Source organism: Crinia signifera, chromosome 1, assembly GCF_055691185.1.
Source record: "Crinia signifera chromosome 1, ASM5569118v1, whole genome shotgun sequence".
In the NCBI taxonomy this organism is placed as follows: Eukaryota; Metazoa; Chordata; class Amphibia; order Anura; family Myobatrachidae; genus Crinia; species Crinia signifera.
The window spans coordinates 423,474,621-423,494,385 of NC_139217.1; the positions used below are offsets into that span (position 1 = coordinate 423,474,621).

General features: G+C 44.3%; 1 protein-coding gene across 3 annotated transcripts in view; it reads left to right on the plus strand.

Annotated features, from left to right (window-relative positions):
* The window catches only part of TNPO1 (transportin 1), a 96,455-nt gene that overhangs the window by 55,016 nt on the left and 21,674 nt on the right, over window positions 1–19,765 (plus strand). For 2 of the 3 annotated variants that reach the window (XR_014450526.1, XM_083151889.1), the window contains exons 6-18: window positions 272–353; window positions 3,060–3,182; window positions 4,013–4,131; window positions 4,343–4,403; window positions 4,488–4,656; window positions 4,942–5,094; window positions 6,756–6,981; window positions 7,904–8,075; window positions 10,245–10,331; window positions 15,936–16,049; window positions 16,515–16,673; window positions 17,727–17,814; window positions 17,928–18,026. Coding sequence is in view for 2 of the 3 variants with exons in the window: in XM_083151889.1 (XP_083008015.1) it covers window positions 272–353; window positions 3,060–3,182; window positions 4,013–4,131; window positions 4,343–4,403; window positions 4,488–4,656; window positions 4,942–5,094; window positions 6,756–6,981; window positions 7,904–8,075; window positions 10,245–10,331; window positions 15,936–16,049; window positions 16,515–16,673; window positions 17,727–17,814; window positions 17,928–18,026 (1,652 nt within the window). In the remaining variant the exon portion in view is untranslated. The remainder of the gene's footprint in view (window positions 1–271; window positions 354–3,059; window positions 3,183–4,012; window positions 4,132–4,342; window positions 4,404–4,487; window positions 4,657–4,941; window positions 5,095–6,755; window positions 6,982–7,903; window positions 8,076–10,244; window positions 10,332–15,935; window positions 16,050–16,514; window positions 16,674–17,726; window positions 17,815–17,927; window positions 18,027–19,765) is intronic. The other variant, XM_083151890.1, reaches the window with a different exon arrangement.

Below are 19,765 nucleotides of genomic sequence, written 5' to 3' on the forward strand. Positions count from 1 at the left end.
CGCGTCCTCCAACCTTTTCATACCTCCACTATCCACGTGGAGTTGATTTTATATAGTGTGCCGAGCCCCGCGTAATACCTGTGAAGTAATGCGCGTCCCCTCGCAGGGCTCGCCACGCTTCGGGCTCGCTGCGCTATAAAATCAACTCAATGTCCACGCCGTGCTAGGAAACAAGTACCATTTTCTTTAAAGCTTTAATGTAATTATCTGTATGTGCGCTATTTGGATTTATTAACATGAATCTATTGCATTTTTTTCTTTTCATACAAAGGTCACATGCTGTAGCCTGTGTAAATCAGTTCATTATTGGGAGAACACAAGCTCTTATGCTGCATATTGATTCCTTTATTGAGGTATGAACCTACATGTTACTGTATATTGGTATAAACATTCTCCATATCATGCCATGCAGTTTTTTGATGCCCACAGAAGTTTTTCATCAGAAAATGTACTACACTTTGGGGGAAACAACCTGGATGTCATCCTATTCTCAACACTTTTCTTCATTCCAATCATCCAGTCGCGTCCACCTTAAACATTGCCAGGTTTAGGTGCTGCCTACTCCTGAAAACCATTACACACTACTCACTATTCCTTCTCTTTACGAATACCTTATGTATCCTAGCTGGGTCTCCTTCTCGTCTCTCTGTGCCTTCATTTGTAATGCTGCTACATACAGTAACTGGTTTACAGCTATCTCCTTGCTGCTTTGGCCACCTCTCCCTGACAACACAGGCATCACTTTTGCAATCTAACCTGTGTTTCTAATCCTTACTAACAAAATAACCTCCAGATTTTCTCTGCCCCAGATTACTCCCTCCACACTGCTTTCTATGACCAATACCTCTCCCCTCCCCAGGTTTCTCCCTGCTCTGCACTGTACATAATGACTACGGTCTAGAAACCTCCAATAGTTTGAAAGAAATTTAAGATTATGTCTCCAGAAACAAGATTCTCCTTCCTCCATTTTTTTTTTTCTTACCTACCCCAATGTTATCCAAATGTCTATCCTTGTCCCATTCTCCACAAATGGGTCTGTTATGTTTTTATTATGCTTGGGTCTCCTTTTACATATCTTGCAATGTACCTTACCGACCATCCAGCTTTTAGAATGTGTTATGCAGCAATGCTTCCAGCATGCCTTCCTTGTCTTTTCTGGGTATACTTTAATATACCTGTTCCACTTCTCTATTGCACAACTCGGCATACTTTTGTGAAAAAGTATAAATGGACAATAATATGTGGGCTTCTATTATATACTGTTTGTAAATACAGATGTGTTCGCATTCATCTTACCTCCTTTCACATTAAACAGACCTAGTTGCAAAAATAAGGTGCACAGGCATCTTCTGTTGATTAAAATTATATGCTGCATGCCTATTTTCTGTGTGCATCTGTGGCTGTAGCTGCTACGTCAGGTTGAAATGCTACGTATGATTTTGTAAGCAGATACACCAACTGTTCAACACAATATAGGCATGCTTCAGATTATTTTAATCAGCAGAAGCTGCTTGTCAGTTTTGAGAGTAAGATGCATTTGTAATGGAAAAGCTGCAAAAAAGATGCCCATGGTACAGAGTCACGCTTTATGTAGAACATGATTTGTAGCGCACGGAGGGTTAGATGTATGTGGACACATCTGTACATCTTGTAGTTTAATCTTTCAGCAGGCTGAGCTGCGCTCTACTGAAGCCATTTGAACGTGACAAACCTTTCGTACGTTGTTTATTGCAAGATGATCATAAGGAGTATACAGTCATTGGGGTCGGCAAGCATTGGGTTGACCACTGCAGGTCGAAACAAGCATTAGGTCGACAATGGCAAGGTCGACAGTCAAAAGGTCGACATGATGTGTTTTTTTTTTTTTTTGGGGGGGGGGGGGGTATTTTATGCCCTACCATCCACTATGGCATGGAGGGAGAACATAATAGTGTGCTAGCTGCATGGTGAGCACATCAGAACACTTTGACAGTGTCCTTGTCAACTATGTCGACATTCAGGACAAAAAACTTAACCATGTTGACAACCTAATGACCCATACCCTAATAAGGAATAGGAATGTAGGAGCAAAGGAAGAAATGCAGCTAAGCTGTGGATACAGTTTTAATACCCCATTCTTTATAAAATGCAAGCACACCACCAATATTCCTTACGGATGAAATAGGGCATTGTCTGCTTTTCACAGATTCTCGAATACTGAGTTTATAGTTTAATGAATTTACCAGTGCAACCTACTGTTTGCCTTTCTTAACCCCTTCCCGACATTTGACGTACATTTACGTCATGGTCGGGATGTACTTCCCGACACATGGCATAAATGTACGTCATGCCATTAAACTGTCACCGCGTCTATAGACGCGGTGACAGAGGGACGATGTCTGCTGTCCCTGACAGCAGACATCTTCCCTCATTGCCCAGGGGGGGCAGCGATGCCCCCCCCCCCCCCCCCCCCCCCATCGGCGATCGTTGCGATTGGCTGTTCAAATGTGAACAGCCAATTGCAGCGTTTTATGAGTTATGTGTATAAATTTGACTTTGCTGCCCCCTAGTGTCCAAAAAAAATAAAAGGAGGTTGAAATAATGATTAAAACATAAAGTATACATATGGTCTATGTTCGTTATTAACTATTTTGAGTGGTATGATTATTTGTCTCACAAGCAGAAAATTTAACATTTTGCAAAATGTTCAATTTTTTTACGACATTTTGGTATTTTTCACAAAAAAAAAAAAAGACTGTATCGACCAAAATTTACCACTAACTTAAAGTACAATGTGTCACGAGAAAACAATCTCAAAATCACTGGGATAAGTAAAAGCAATAAAAAGTTATCCCCACATAAAGTGATACATGTCAGATTTGAAAAAAAGGGCTCTGTCAGGAAGGCAAAAACAGGCTGCGGCGGTAAGGGGTTAAGGAGCCTGGAGTTGTATACTGTGTATTGTGTAAAGGTGGTGATGTAATTCAACTTTTTTGTCCCATTCCCGTTTCATAGACTGTATGTATATTTACATAATGATTTAGCAGAGTGTGGTGAATGTAAACACTTTTTCTTGGCAGAATCTGTTTGCTTTGGCCACTGATGAAGAATCAGAAGTTCGTAAAAATGTCTGCAGGGCGCTGGTCATGCTCTTGGAAGTGCGAATGGACCGCCTGCTTCCTCACATGCACAACATTGTGGAGGTTTGTCGTCTTGTGGGATTTATGTGTCTCTCTTCCAGCTCTCCACGGCACGGTACTAATGCTGGGTACACACCAGAATGAGTTGGCCTCAATTCCCCCAATTTTGATACAATCTCAACCGATTGTTGGTAAATCGGGCATGTTTTAGATCCGATTTCGATCCACGTCCCCACTGGTCATTTTGCAGATGTTATCTGCTGCAGTCAGGATTTGAAAACGACCCCTTCAACTGGGTACATATCGTGATTGAATCTTATGCAGATCGTGTGCTCCACCAGATCGTCCAACAATTGTATGATTGTTCTGGTGTGTACCCTAGACAAGACTGAGTGGGGCTGGTGTATAGAGGGGGAGGAGCTTCACACTACTGAAATGATTTAAAGTGGTAGCTCCCAGTTACTACACTTCTATACACACTGTCTACATTCCAGTGTCCCCTGTGGATTCGGATAAATTGTATCATTTCACTCTGTGGCCTTGATCTTTTTGATGACCTTTCATAGGGGTAGATGTACCAAGTCTTGGAAAGTGACAAAGTAGATAGAGATAGTGAGTCAGCTCCTAACTACCCTGTGTTTGACTATAGAAAGGAGCTGGTTGGTAGTTTCCAAGGTCTAGTACATGTACCCCCATACTCCTATCTAATTATAGAAACAAATCAGAGGCAATGGCAAGCACATAGCATGTACAAAGGGATACAATAAAATATATTTTACACTAGATATAATATTACTAAGCAATCCAAATGGGAGGTGGTTGTGCTATTGTGTGCTGTATATTATATCTTGAGTTAATGACTTTGATTTTTGTATCCCAACCTGTAACTACAGTACATGCTGCAGAGAACGCAGGACCCAGATGAAAATGTGGCTCTGGAGGCGTGCGAGTTTTGGCTCACTCTTGCTGAGCAACCAATCTGTAAAGAAGTTCTATGTAGGCATCTTGCAAAGTGAGTATTTCTGCATCTTTGTTACATAAACCTGCATACATTTAACCTGTTTGTAGCTTTTTCCTCACCCCTGTGACAAGTCTGCTTTGGCATATACGCATTGGAAACTTTCCAATTTATTTCTAAAAAATTTTTTAAAAAAAATTGTCAAATTTTTAGTTTCTGTGTATATATCTCCCCAGTATTTTATTTTGTCATTTTTGTTTTCTAGGTTGATACCAGTGTTGGTAAACGGAATGAAGTATTCAGAAATCGATATTATCTTGCTTAAGGTGAGTACTCTAGCACAGTAACCTAATAATAACAATAATAGATGGCAGTGTTAATTCTGAGATGTGCAAATACCCTTTATCCAGGGTGATGTAGAAGAGGATGAAGCTGTTCCTGACAGTGAGCAGGACATACGGCCCCGATTCCACAGATCGCGAACAGTAGCTCAGCCACATGAAGAGGACGGAATTGAGGAAGATGATGATGACGATGATGATCTTGATGACGATGAGACAATCTCTGACTGGAATATAAGTAAGTTGTATAATTAATTTGCTATTTGATTTGTAAAATAACGCTACTTTTTAAAATGCGTAGTGCACTGACTTGCAGAGACTGATGGATATAGGTATCCATTATATGTACACTACTTTTGTATATTGCTGGAAAACTTGTTCTGCTATTGATAACTTTTTATGAACTGATTATGGTTTTGCTACTTCGGTTCCACATTGTGAGACAGCTCAGGCGGTGCTATACTGGAATCCATCTGCACAAACCTTTACTTATGAAATGACCAAATACTGTTTTCTCTTCTAGGGAAGTGTTCGGCCGCAGCTCTTGATGTTCTCGCTAATGTGTTTCGGGATGATCTTTTACCACACATTTTGCCTCTATTGAAAGAACTTCTTTTCCATCCGGAATGGGTAGTCAAGGAGTCTGGAATCCTGGTTCTTGGTGCAATTGCAGAAGGTTATTATACGTTTTTGTTGTTGTGAATAAACTGGCGTCCTCTGCTGATGAGATTCATGCTTCACTAATGTATATATGCTATAAATGCTGCTCAATGTTAACTTTCTCATCAATGATGCATGTACTGAACCGGTGAAATCACTGACTGATATCTGTCAGTATGTATGCGCTTTATCGTTCGCTTGTAGCACTACCGGTATAGTTAACAATATGGGTGGTGCTGGGATTTGGCCAGTGTGTACCCAGCAGAAGTGTTTTATTTTACCAATTGTACACATTTATAGTGTCTTCTGTGGCAAGAATAATGGAAGCAGTTTATTGAACTACTGCATGTAACTATCTTTGCACGTCTGCAAATATAATGTAGAAGAAAATCATATTTTCTTAACTTGCTTTCAATTCTAACCTATATTTTAGAGTGTTTTGAACATAGTGGAGGTAGATGTGTGAAGGAGCGCTATGTGTTTTATGCACATAGCGCTCCTTTAACTGCATGCTTTTACTTTTATTTTAAATGTGTTAATAGTGCACTAGGGGCAGCCAGTCGCTTAATGATCGGCGCGGCTGTCCCCTTCATTCTTCCTCCTGTTTACGCCACAGGCGATATATGGCTGCCTGTCAGGCGTACATTCCACCGTTAAGTAAATTAGTAAGTTTTATTTATCTAGTGTACTTTCTCCAACAGAACTCAAGGCGCTTAGCCGCTGTGTCCCCTTCACGAGCTCTGGGCTAGCGTTGTTCTGTTCTTACTGCAGGCACAACACTAACCCTGCTGCTGGCTCCGGGCTGCGCTTGATCTCGTGTGAGTAATGAGATCTTGTAAATGCCCAGAAAGTTCAGCCGGGGGAAAGACTGGAGGGGGGAGTGTACGCTCTCCCAGTTTGGCGGACAAGATGTTAATACGTCTTGTTGATGTCCGTTCCTGCTTCGCTAGAATACATCCACCCCATTGCTATTTAGGCAATTTTGTCACCAAATAGGTTCTCCGGTTTGTGCATTAACCAGTATTCTTGTAGAGACCTGTAGGAAGAACTAGTTAACTTGCTGTCCCTTGAACTGTTAAGATTTTGTTTGTTTTTAAAATGAAATGGCTGTCTAGTGTAGGTTTGTGTAAGGATGGCTCTTAAAAATCAATGCAATTTAGGTCGGTCTTTATAAAATGTGATTTCTGGATTATATATTCTGGAGCAGTAGCCTAACGAGTTAACATGCAGGGGTTTTTTTGGTACTTGTGTAATATCTGGGCGCCCGATTTTTTTTTTTTCTGATCGGGTCGCATAAATCGCATGCGATGCGATTTTTCCATAGGATTCAATGTTAAATGGTCCTGTTCATATCCCCACTATTTAAGTGGGCATGGAGTTGATTTTATATAGCGTGGCGAGCGCAGCGAGCCACCGAGTCCGAAGTGCGGCAAGCCCCGCAAGGGGACGCAAAATACATTTTAAGTAATCCGCGGGGCTCGCTGCGCTCGGAAAATCACGTCCATCGCATCTGATTTTATGCCTTAAGTTAAGGCATACAATCAATCGCATCGGGCGCCCAGATATTACACAAGTACTTTTCTTTTTCTTTCTTTTTTTTTGCCATTGAGTTCTTTTAAAAAGTATTTTGCTTTCAAGTCATAGTATGTCTAAACTGTGAAATGTTTTCTGTTTTAGGTTGCATGCAGGGTATGATTCCATATCTACCTGAGCTTATCCCTCACCTCGTTCAGTGCCTTTCTGATAAGAAGGCTCTTGTACGCTCCATTACTTGCTGGACCCTTAGCCGCTATGCACACTGGGTAGTTAGCCAGCCCCCGGACATGTATCTAAAGCCATTAATGACAGAGCTGCTAAAACGTATCCTGGACAGCAACAAGAGAGTACAAGAAGCTGCTTGCAGGTATGTGATGTTTGTATTTGTCTAGAACTAAATATTAATGAGTAAGCTATTAAAATTCCATTTGATCAAAGATCCTGTCTGGTGTCCTGCATGGCGTCATACAATTCACATAAACCAGGTGTTCCCAATCTTTTTTGAATCACGGCACCCTAGAGCATCAGAATTTTTCCAGGGCACCCCTAGGCCCCCAAAAATGCAGAAAAATAGATATAAAATGAAGTAGACTGTGTTTATTTGTTATTTTTAGGTTCCATTGTGTGGTAAAGGACAGAATGTGCTTCTGTTTGTACACATTTTATTATTGGCAGTCACCAGCTCTGGTTTTGTCCATAAATAATTGATCATAAATAATTTGAATTGGTCCTGGACCACCAACCCGTGGCACCCCTGCAAGTGTCCCACGGCACCCCAGGGAGCCACGGCACACAGTTTAGGAACCACTGACATAAACTTAGAGACAAATTGCCACGTAATCCTTCACTGTTTTATTTTTAGAAAAGAAACACCCACTCCAAAAATGTCACCTTACAGCTCATATTAGCAGGCTGGTATGTGATGTTTAGAGCAGGAAGAATTCAGGAAATGTGTGTTTGCAAATTCACTATGACCTTTCCCATCAGTTACACAGAAAGCCAACAGGTTGGCAATGGAAATGTAAAGTTTGCTGATAAAAGTTTTTCTGCATTCTTTTTTTTGCATTGCGCAAATTCAAAATCCATGTTCTACATTTAATTGTACCTTTTTGTTCTTCTGTGCAAAATGTCAATTCACAGCTGTGTGAAACATAATTTATGCACAAAAATGTTTCTGTGTATATTATATATAGTTCTGCATAAGGCCATGCTGTATGTTATGTAATGGCAAATGATGGTGTAATGGGGCATGTTGGCAATGCATTTATCTGTAATACTCTTGTCTTTAGTGCCTTTGCTACCTTAGAAGAGGAGGCGTGTACTGAACTCGTCCCTTACTTGGGTTACATCCTGGACACCTTGGTCTTTGCATTCAGTAAATACCAGCATAAAAACCTGCTCATCCTTTATGATGCTATAGGGACACTAGCAGATTCTGTGGGGCATCATTTAAACAAGCCAGTGAGTATTAAATATATGTCTGTTTAATCAGTTACTGTAATGTTGTTCTATTTGAATTGAATTCAATTTTTTGTACACTGCTATTGATAAAATAAGTGAAAAGCTCCGTACACACGGAGCAATATGATCACTGAGCAATATATTGCACCAGAGATGGTCACTGATAAAACGAGACTCTCTGCCAGGGAAAGCTGCTGTGACCAGCAACCACCCCAGGGCTGGTCGTAGGAGTGCGCTCCTGTGATATTCGCCCTGTACACACGAGGATATGGTCGCTCAGTGACCACATCCCCTTTTTTTTTTTTCCTTTGTGTTTGATAAAATATTTTGGAAAGCCTGACTATTTATCATTTGATTTTATATACGTACTTTTAAGGTGTGTACACACGGTGCGATCTGGCGTCCGCCAAGATGCTGGCATCGGCTGACTGGGAAGGAGGGATGGGGCAGGCCCCGGCTGTGCTGCATTGAGCAGAAATAGACTTGCCTGCAGTCTATTTCTACTTTTTATTCTGTAGTCACGCATCGGGGTCGAATCTAGATTGAATACTGTGATTCTGATCAACTTTCTATTCGATTTTGAATAAATAGTCAAAATCGAATAGAAAGTTAGGGGGGTATTCAATCTTCGGGTCACGGCAGACGAGCTTGCTCGCCTGCCGTGACCCAGTCCCGTTCTCGGTCAGCTCGACCGAGAACATGCAGGCGGGATTCAATGTCCCGCCTGCAGCGGGACGAGAAGGGGGCGTGGCCGCGAGTTGCGGCCGGGAAGTGACGAGATGCAGCCGGCAGCTCGTCACTTCCCGGCTGTTCTCGGCAGAACGAGCCCGACAGCTAGAGATGTCGGGCTCGTTCTGCCAGGAAACCCTGTTCAATGCTGTCGGGGAAGACAGCATTGAATAGGGCCCGTCGAGCATCTCTCCCACGGGAGATGCTCAACGGCGATTGAATACCCCCCTTAAGGCCCCCATACATTAGGCCGACTTGTCCTAGGGACAAGTCGGACCCAATTTACCTGCGAGCCGCCCGGCAGCTCCCCGGGAGGCTCACATACAATTTGGCACTTGATGTGCCATTTTTACATGGGATAAATCGCATGCGATTTATCCCATGTAAAAAAAACCCCGGGGAGCTGCAGGGCGGTGAGCAGTAGTGGGGGCGGGCAGCGGCAGTAGTGGGGACGGGCGGCGGTAGTGGGGGCGGCCAGCGGCGGGGACGGGCGGCGTGTGCGGTGAGCGCAGTGTACTTACACAAAGCAGCAGTGGCGGTTATTATATTTTTAAAATACTTGTCAAATGACCGGCCGCTCTCTGATTGGCTGAGAGCTCTCCGGCCAATCAGAGAGCGGCCGGTCATTTGACAAGTATTTTAAAAATATAATAGCCGCCACTGCGCGTCCCGTCCCCGCCGCTGCTGCTATGTGTAAGTACACTGCGCTCACCGCACACGCCGCCCGTCCCCACCGCCGCTGCCCGCCCCCACCACTGCTGCCGCTGGCCGCCCCCACCACCGCTGCCCGCCCCCACTACTCCCCCGGTGTCTGTATGCATATGCCTGTCAGGTGGCAGGCATATGCATACAGGGAGGTCGGACGTGATCGTATGTACAGACCGTCCGACCTCCCTGATCCGGTCCGATGCGCACGGGACCGCGCATTGGATCGGATCAAATGTCACATACCTACGATTTTGGGCCGATTTCATCCGATTATCGGCACAAAGTGCCGAAATCGGATGAAATCGTCCCAAAATCGCATAGTGTATGGGGGCCTTTAGTCTGAATGGCACGGTGTGTATATACAGATAGGGCAGGCCTTATGCTTGCTGGCGAATCGCCAGCAGCATGCTGCTGGCGATCCGCCAGCAACACGGCGCGCCATCTGACTGAGACGCGCGTGCGTCCCCCACGCACGTGCGTCTCAGTTTCCGGGCGGCCGGCGGGCGAGGCGGACGCAATACTGTCCGCCTCCCGCTCGAGGGGGGCTGGGGGGACCCGAGGAGGCTGTGGGGGGGTGCGGGCGCCCGGTGTGGGCACCGGGCGACCGTCGGAAGGGGACGGCAGCACCGTCGGAAGGGGACGCGCGCGCACCTGCATCGCCATCCCCTGCAAAGATGAGCCCGGCCCCATCTGTAGCATAACTTTGTTGGTAATGGTCTTTTTTTGCCTTAGGAATACATTCAGATGCTGATGCCTCCGCTTATTCAGAAATGGAATGTTCTAAAGGATGAGGACAAGGATCTCTTCCCTTTACTTGAGGCAAGTTTTTTTTGTTTTCTTTATTTTATTATTGGTAGTTTTTGAAGGGTAATGATTAGATTTATGCCTTTTTGTTAAATGTCAGATTACTTTGTTTATAAAATGTCTTTAAAGTCCTTCCCAACATCAAATAAAGCAGTGTGGCTTCTTCCACAGTCCCTGGTGGGTAAGCAGATATCTGGCTGTGAGGCAGCCTCTCCTCTTATCATGTTGCTGCTGATAAGAAATGCTTCAGTAAATTTGAAAGGAAGACCTAGCAAGCCTTAAGGCCCCCATACACTAGCCGATTTTGGTCAGATTTCAGCCAGATCAGTCGGATCTGGCCGAAATCGGACCAAAATTGGCTAGTTTTGATGTCCCCTCAGATCCGATGCGCGGTCCCGTGCGCATCGGATCTGCGTCGGGTGGTCGGACCTGCTGCACGTCCGACCACCCGACTTGGGACCTAGTGGGGCGGTGGAGGGAGCAGGGGGGGCTGGGGACGCTGCGGGGGACACGTCTGTGTCCCCCGCTGCTGGGGACAGCGTCTGTGCGGCGAGAAGGTAGAGGGAGCAGGGGGGGCTGGAGACGCTGCGGGGGACACAGGCGGCATAGAGCCGGGCAGGGGGAGCCGGCCGGGAGCTGTCAGTAATGAATAAAAAAAAAAGCCCATACAATGAATGGGCGGCCTGTGATTGGCTGAGCGCTCTCTCAGCCAGTCAGCAATTGGCTGAGAGAGCGCTCAGCAGCCAATCACAGGCTGCCCATTCATTGTATGGGCTTTTTTTTTTATTCATTACTGACAGCTCCCGGCCGGCTCCCCCTGCCCGGCTCTATGCTGCCTGTGTCCCCCGCAGCGTCTCCAGCCCCCCCTGCTCCCTCTACCTTCTCGCCGCACAGACGCTGTCCCCAGCAGCGGGGGACACAGACGTGTCCCCCGCAGCGTCTCCAGCCCCCCCTGCTCCCTCTACCTTCTCGCCGCACAGACGCTGTCCCCCGCAGCGGGGGACACAGATGTGTCCCCCGCAGCGTCCCCAGCCCCCCTGCTCCCACCAGCTCTCACCTCTTAGCCCCCCCCCCCCCCCCCCCCCCCCCCCCTGCTCCCCGGGTTTTTTACATGTGATAAATCGAGACGATTTATCACATGTAAAAAATGGCACATCAAGTGCCAATCTAATCAAGCTCAGCCGGGGAAGCTCAGGGGGAAGTCGGGGGCGACTTGTCCTAAGATTGAGGGGGGGGGGGGGGGTATGCAATCCCGAAGCACGGCTGTCGATCCCTCCCGACAGCCAGGATTCAGGCTCGTTTGCCCGACAGCAAAGATTTAATATCCCACCTGCCTATCTGCGAAAAGAGGGCGTGACAACGTAAACGCCTGTGGAATGTTGATCTGTGGCCGGGATCGTGCCAGTCCACGGCCGTTATCTGCAGAATGGGCCCGACCGCTTCTAAAGTTGGGCTCATTCTGCCGTGATCCCTCTTCAATGCTTTCAGTAAAGACAGCATTGAATAGGGCCCCACCGCTATTTCCCCCTTCGGGAATAGCGGCGGAGGATTGCATACCCCCCTGTAAATGAAGAAATTGCCTAAAGCAACCAATGTATCATTCTCTCAAATGACAGAAGCTGATGGTTGCTTTGCGCCATTTCTCCACACTACTGTTCTGTAACACTTGATACAGCGCCCCCTAAAACAATCAAGGTTTTTTTTTGGTGGGGAGGGGATGGGGATGTTCTTCTAGCTGGGGTATTTTTTCGACACTGGTATTTTATACAGAATTCTGTTGAACTGATCTGTATGTATGTTTTTTTTGGTAGTGCATTAATGGGTAAATTTATGTTGAATTATTACTAATAGTGGTATATATAGAGAGAGAGATAGCTCTGGTGCCATCAAGTAGGGAGGCGACTCCTTAATGCAAACAAACATGCAGCAAGCGGCACTCAGAGACTTTCAAGAAGTGAAGAAACGTGGTTTAATACCTTTCAAAGGCAGCACTTTACAAACTATATTTAGTTATTCAACCTAGTCCCTGACCCAGGATAGTTTAAAGATTGGCACACGAACATACTTGGATTAGGTTTCTTTTTGTCAGAAACCATTAACCGACGTCTAATTTCTTGGAGTGAGGGAATAAACCCATGGTAAGGGATAACATGAGCAGATAGGGGCTTAGTTGGAAATTAAGTTAAGGACTTGCGTGCTATGAGGTTTGTAATGCTAGCCACTATGCCACTGTCCTTTGACATTTTTTCAGTTGCAAATTGTGTTTTGGATCTTGGAAATCAAGAGTTGCACTTTGTAACTTTGTATCTTTTTAAGGAAAACTTGTTTTGCTCATGAAGTTAGTTTCTGCATCTGTCCCTAATTCTGCAAATACCTGAAGTCCGATGTGTAAAGTCTATACAGTTGATCAGGAACTACTATTTTTGAATGAAACTGAACTGATTAACACCAGTAACCAGATTAGATTTCATACGGTGCTATAGTGGGCCCCACTAGCTTTTCCCCACCTAGACTGATCTGTGTTAGGAGCCCATCTGCAAGTTTAAGATGGAGTCCATCCGCATGGTCATCAGTTACATGAATTGAGTTTCTTGCTGCCATGGATATAAGTGTCCTTGCACACCCCAATCTATGTCTCCCAAGAAAGGCTGTGGATATAGGCCCTTATTCAGATCTGATCACAGGACAAATTTGTTCTCAAAATGGGCAAAACCAAGTGCACTGCAGGTGGGGCAGATGTAACGTGCAGAGAGAGTTAAATTTGGGTGGGGTGTGTTGAAACTGAAATCTAAATTGCAGTGTAAAAATAATTCAACTAGTATTTACTCTGCACAGAAACAAAATAACTCACCCAAACCTAACTCTCTCTACACATGTTACATCTGCCCCACCTGCACTGCACATGGTTTTGCCCATATTCCAAACAAATTTGTAATGCGATTAGATCTGAGTAAGGGCCATAGATCATTCCCAGCTCAGGGCTCTTCCACAGCCACATTTGTGTTCATGAAGGTCGTGGCGACGAGTTTTTGGTCAAAGAGAATGACCAAAGAACCCTACTTTTATGCAGTGGACCACGGAAATGATGGCACTGCACATATAAAAGATCAAGGGGTACATGTATGAAGCAGTGATGATTGGAGAAGTGAGCTATGGCAACCAATCAGCTTTGCAGTAACCCATTATCAAGTGCATTCTATTAAATTATATGTAGTAGCTCATTGGTTTTCTTGGCATTCTCCTTTACTCTTATTACTGCTTCATACATCTACCAACATGTTACCCTTGTCCAATCTCTTATCACAGCGTGTGATCTTCCTAGGTCTTTTCTATGACAGCAGGTGTCTCAAGGTATTCCTGTAGGAAAAGAAGATCTTTGCTGTACATAAGCGGGTTCTTGACTTGTTCTCTGGAAGTTGGAGACTATTCCGGTCTGCATAAAATTACTTAACAGGGAGGTATCTTGCTTTGAATGCTTTTAAAACCAAAGTGATCACAGATACCAGTCTGCAGGCTTGACATGGTCTTTATCTCCAATTGTTTTGGACCTGCCAGAAGCAAAACTACCAATATGATCTCATGAATATCAATCACCAAGGCAGAGCACGCATTCTTGGGTACTGGAACCGTGGCTCCTGAACATCTGTGTGGTGTCACGACTCCATGTTGCAAACAGTCAGGCTGATGACTCCTGTGATCTTTCAGTGATCCGAGCGATCAATCTTTAAAATCCGTTAAACGGTCGCTTACTTCATACTCTTCGCATCACTGGCTTAGAGATTGGAGGAGTCATCAGTCTTCCTACAGTCCTCTGCCTCCCCTTGTCATCCATTGCCTCCCTGCCAAGCCCAAAACCTTTATAGCAGGTAAAAGCTGTAACCCTAACATGAATGTATTAAACGAACACATATAGGGCAAGGAGTCCAAAGGAAGTCATCTCTGGCGGTCACTTCAGTTCTGTTGTGTGAATCCTCAATGGGGTATTTTCAATGCTCACGGCGAGGGAGCAATGTTCCTGGGAAATCGTTGCCATCATAGGATGTTGAGTATTCCCCCGAATGGCGAGTTTCGCCTCAAATGCAATAAGACAGCTGCATACAGCGTTTTCTTTTTTTTTAAACAGTAAGGTGGAAACGGTGAGTGAAGGGGGATGGGTTGAGTACTAAGGGTGGGCTATGATGGTGAGAAATAGGCACTGCTCGCCGTCATAGCTTGCCAAAACTGTATTGAATATACCCATATGTGTGGCATCCATTCTGCGTTTACTTGCTGCGGTCCTGTAATCCTTTTTATTGTTTGATTTGTGCACTGTGTGGGGGTCCTGAGGAACGATGTTGAAAAACACTGGTCTAGAGATTTAATGGGTGTAAAGGCACCTCCCAACGATATTGGCAGTGTTCATCCGAGGCGCGGGAAGAACTTTTTGTAAGCTGGCATGGTCATTCTAGGTTGTGTTCTGTTTTTATCTGGAGGTCTTCAACCAACTATATGTTTGAGGTCTGCCAGAGGTGGACTTGACACAATGGCAAGGTGCCACTCTGGTACGCTCACCAGGAACATGAGTGCAATCCTGGTAGATGCAATGACTTTCCTGGAAGTTTTGCTAAGTGTACCTGATTTAGCTGTAAATGTAAGCTGACCCATTCTACTTAATTTAGCTTGACATGCCTCCTGTCATTCCCTCAGGAAAGTTTAGGTTTTATCCCTATCAATCTTTTTTCCAATGTTGGCTGCCATCCTTGAAGTTCAGACTTTCTTCCTCAGGATGCGCTTCATTTTCCGATCACCCTTTATTTCTCTGGTTGTTGAATGGGATTTATATTTGGTTCTGTCTGCTTTTTTAAAAGCCACCGTTTCATTCCCTGGATATTGTGGATCTCCGCTTTATGACCTGGATAACTTATTTTATTGTTGGCTGTTTCATCTGCCTGACCATTCTCCGAGTTGGCGACTTTCTTGCAGGTCCTTGTTTCTTGTTTTTTCAATCAACTCCGTGTGTACTCAAGCCATGCTTTTACGAAGTTCTACAAATTTTAATTTTATATTTTCAGATGCCAGCTTTGAGCTAAATGTTTTGTGTGCAGCAATAGCAGAGCATACTGTCCTTTTCGGGGGCATTGGTTGAATTTCCCAATGGTACCCAGTTTCCAGAGAGGATGTTAGAGAATGTAGAATTTTTTGTACTTTGTCAAATATGTTTCAATTAATTTCTGGGAACCTGAGCGCTTTTCCTTTTATGTGCTACTCTGTCTTCACTCTCTTGTGCTCTTATTACACTTGTTATATTTTCCTCTGCATGTCTTTTTAAAGTAAAATCTGAGGTGCTCTGGCTTAAGATTGCACTTATGTCTGCTCCTCCGATAGCACCCACTACACCACATTAGGTCCCCCTCCCCCTTGTTGGATTTACTGAAGTACTGTAGGTTTATCTGTATGTATCATCTAATTTTGTTTTAGGATATAAAAGTATACCAATAAAAAAAATATTACAATAACTGCTTTGTGACTGGTATTGTGCATGTGTTTTTTTTGCCTCAAGCTGTGTGCTATGTAGTGTAAAAAAAATACTGCTAGTGTTGATTGGTGCTTTCAAAATAAATTTTTGTGCTTTTATTTCAGTGCCTATCTTCTGTTGCTACTGCACTTCAATCTGGTTTTTTACCATACTGTGAACCTGTGTACCAGCGTTGTGTGAACTTGGTACAAAAGACTCTTCAACAAGCAATGGTAATGGTAATGCACTTTTACAACCTACAGAAGAAATGTTGCAGAGCATTTCCTACTGGTTTTTTTTTTGTATCTGTTCTTGTGTAAGACTATTCTTGCATTACTATATTTCTGTGTATCCACCAATGACCCCTTTGCCTTTAAAATCATTAGAGTTTGTCCCTATGCTTAACGGAAGGCTCTTTAAGAAAGAGTTTGGATGCTCTAAAGCTAGAGGTTACTTTTAAGGGGTATTCAATGCTCTGACGGCGTATTCAATGCTCTGACACATGTATTTTACAGAGCTTCATTTCTCTCCTTTCCCTGTCTGTGTGCATATAGATGTGTCGTCCTACTACTAGCCTCAATACGCCATGTGCAATTATTTGAAGTAACTCTATAAAACATTAGTCCCAGCAATAGATGGAGCTTGCTTATATAGGTGTTGGTTAGAGCAATTAGCACATTTTTTTTTAAAACTCCAAATTGCAGATGCACAATGCTCAGCCGGACCAGTACGAGTCTCCTGATAAAGACTTCATGATTGTGGCGCTTGATTTACTGAGTGGACTGGCTGAAGGCCTTGGTGGTAACATCGAACAACTCGTGGCTCGTAGCAACATACTTACATTGATGTACCAGTGTATGCAGGTAACTGTGGCTTATTAGCCTTTTAAATAAATGTATATTCTATTTTTGCACACACATTAGTGTGTATGTTAATATAATGTTGTTGTATAGGTGATGAGCGCTTCCGGTAAATGTGGGTGTGTCCTTATCTGGGCGGCAGCTATAAAATTGTATCTTGACAAAGGCTCACTGTGGCAGTGATAACTGAATAAATCTAAGTTTTTGAAAAGTCTGGAGAGTGAACTCTTTTAAGTACCCACACGCTATATCTCTATATCTGTATGCATGCACCCGGGTCCCATCAGCAGTGAATGCAGACACGTGTTGGAGAAAGCGTCACTCATTCAATTGTATTTTACTAAACCACATCAATAGTCAACATTTCAATGCCTCTTTGGATTGTTAATCAAAACAGACCGGTCACATGATATTGTGCAGCTCAAAACTGTAGTCAAAAGAAAGTGTCTGACTCGTTTTGTCACAAGGCCTTGCATAGGGGGCATGGCCTAGCATAACTTTCGAGCAGAGACCTACAAAAGAAGCGAGCGTAACCAGCTCCAACCTTTTTGGTGCACCGTTCATTTATGCTGTACAGATTGCGGTGATTTGAGCCACTACTGGGTACGTGACCCGATACTTGTGTTTGAGGGAGGCAATTTTTAATTTTTTTATTTTTTTGGTGCCACTAAGGGTTACATTTATTAAAGCTTCTGAAATTGAAAGGGGTGATGTTGCCCATAGAAACCAATCAGATTCTGTCTATCATTTCCTTATTCCTTTCCATATGCTTTTGGATTGTGGCAGGAAATCGGAGGGAGCCAAGGCAAGCACAGAGGAAATCTATAAAGTCCCACACCATTACGCCGTGTGTGCTGTCCTGTACAAATGTTTGTTCCTATAGTTCTGTACTGTTCCATTATGTCATGTGGTAAATGTGGGTAATAGCGTGCATTAAGACTGAGCCGTAATGTACTGTATGTACAATAATACGGAGTAGTAATGTATAATACAGTATATGCATATAATCTACTAATACATACGTCTTTGTTTTGTTATTTGGTTCTCTTTCTGTAGGATAAAATGCCAGAGGTCCGGCAAAGCTCTTTTGCTTTGTTGGGAGATTTGACGAAGGCCTGTTTTCAACATGTTAAAGCTTGTATTGGTGCGTATACAACTTACATTTGTCATGTAGCTAAGCAGGTAAATAGTTTTGCTAAAGTTAATTAACTTGTGCACGTCTATTATTTATTTATTTTCTTTTTTTTGCCTTTTTAGCTGATTTCATGCCCATTTTAGGAACAAATTTAAACCCGGAATTAATTTCTGTGTGCAACAATGCTACCTGGGCAATTGGTGAAATCTCTATACAAATGGGTATGTTTTTATTTTGTTTTAATAATGAGTTATCAAATGTAAACTCGCCATATGCCAAAGGAATACTTTAATTTGCTTGCAGAATCACATTAAATGTACAAGTATTTCACTTCCTAAGCTAGGTATGCACTACATGATATAATGTTCGCAACCGTCATGTAGTGTGTATGCCCAATCTGTCAATACATTTTGCCATTGTAGGGCAGATCTTGTAGTGTGTGTGTAGTTATACAAAATACCCAGCTTTAGTAGGACAAAATGGAAAGAGTCTCTTTCTCTGTGTATTTTGTTTTTTAAGAATCTATTCATCCCCCCCTGAATACACTCCTCTATTCCTTCTACATTAACCACCATATGGGTACTTGTGTAGTTTCACGGCGGCAGTTATGTAGTCAGCATAGTGTCCCTGTCAGAATGAGCGTAGTGTTCCCACGACCAGTGTAGTTGGCTTTTGTCTGTGTGTATGTTTGGGGCTAACCGGAGTTTATGCAGTTAGAGTAGTCAGTTTAGTGTAGTCAGTCAGCGTTGTGTCAGCGCTTATTACATTGTGTGGGAACCATTGACTATTTTTCACCTGCCTGACATGACAGGTGTGAATGTGTTCCTGAAACACCCCCACTATCCACATCAGCCTGAAGCGTGACCTGTTGGTACGCATCCTCCCGGACTGTTCATACCCCCACTATCCACATCAGTACCACATCCCCTCGCTACGCTCGCCATGCTTCAGGCTGACGTGGATAGTGGAGGCTTGAAATGGAGGCACTTGCCAGTATGTAATATAAAGCACTGGCAAATGCGTCCTTTATTGAGCATGAGATGCACTTGCTGTCTTCCTGAAGCGGACACGGGCAGGGTACCCTGCCGCACAAATTACTGGGATGCACAAGCGTATGAGATGCTCGTGCGTCTCACGCAGATAGAGCGCCTCTCCTCCGGCGCCCGCCAGCGCAGGGGATCTGGCAGTTACCGGCGCTGTGTGAGAGGCGCTCACTAGGCTTGCCAGGGACAGCTCGCGGGGATAGTATGGTTACTACACTGTCTAACAGGGGCACTATGCTGACTATGCAGGGCTGCCGCTGGGACACTACGCTAGGCTGCTGTTGGGCTAAGCTGACAGCGTAGTTTTGCCTGCCGCCGTGAAACTACCCAAGTACCAAATGTTGGCTTGGCTTGCTTCCACCCTCCCCGCTCATGAAAGCTCTGTCTGTGTGTAGTGTGACCTCTATGGCTGGGTCCATACATAGCGACGCAGTAGGACCCGCAGACGGGCTCCTCTCCGGCCAGCCGGCAGTGTCGCTTCAGCCACAGTGTTTAATTGCAGCATACTGTGGTGAGATGGGACGGACGAATTTTGGGAAGAACACATACATTACAATGCATGTTATTCACAATCCGGTCGGCATTGGCCCAATCCTGTTCTTGCAGGATTCGGCCACACCACTGTATCTGACCGCACTCAGCCTCCTTACGACCAAGCATGTCCCTGCTTTTTTTGAAGAAGTTATCAGTGTGTCTCCCATTACCCAGTATATGTAGGGCTTCTGTGTGTGTGTGGGGGGGCGAGGTCACACAGCCAAAGCGTGCCTGAGGGATGGGTCATGTGAGGGTTTATGTCCAATGAAGGGAAGCTGATCTGAATGCTTAATGTCATGTCATGAGATGTGGACCAGTGGGGGTGTACAGTGGAGAAGCTTAAGCCTTTGGCAGTACATTTAAAATTACCAAACCAAACGTTT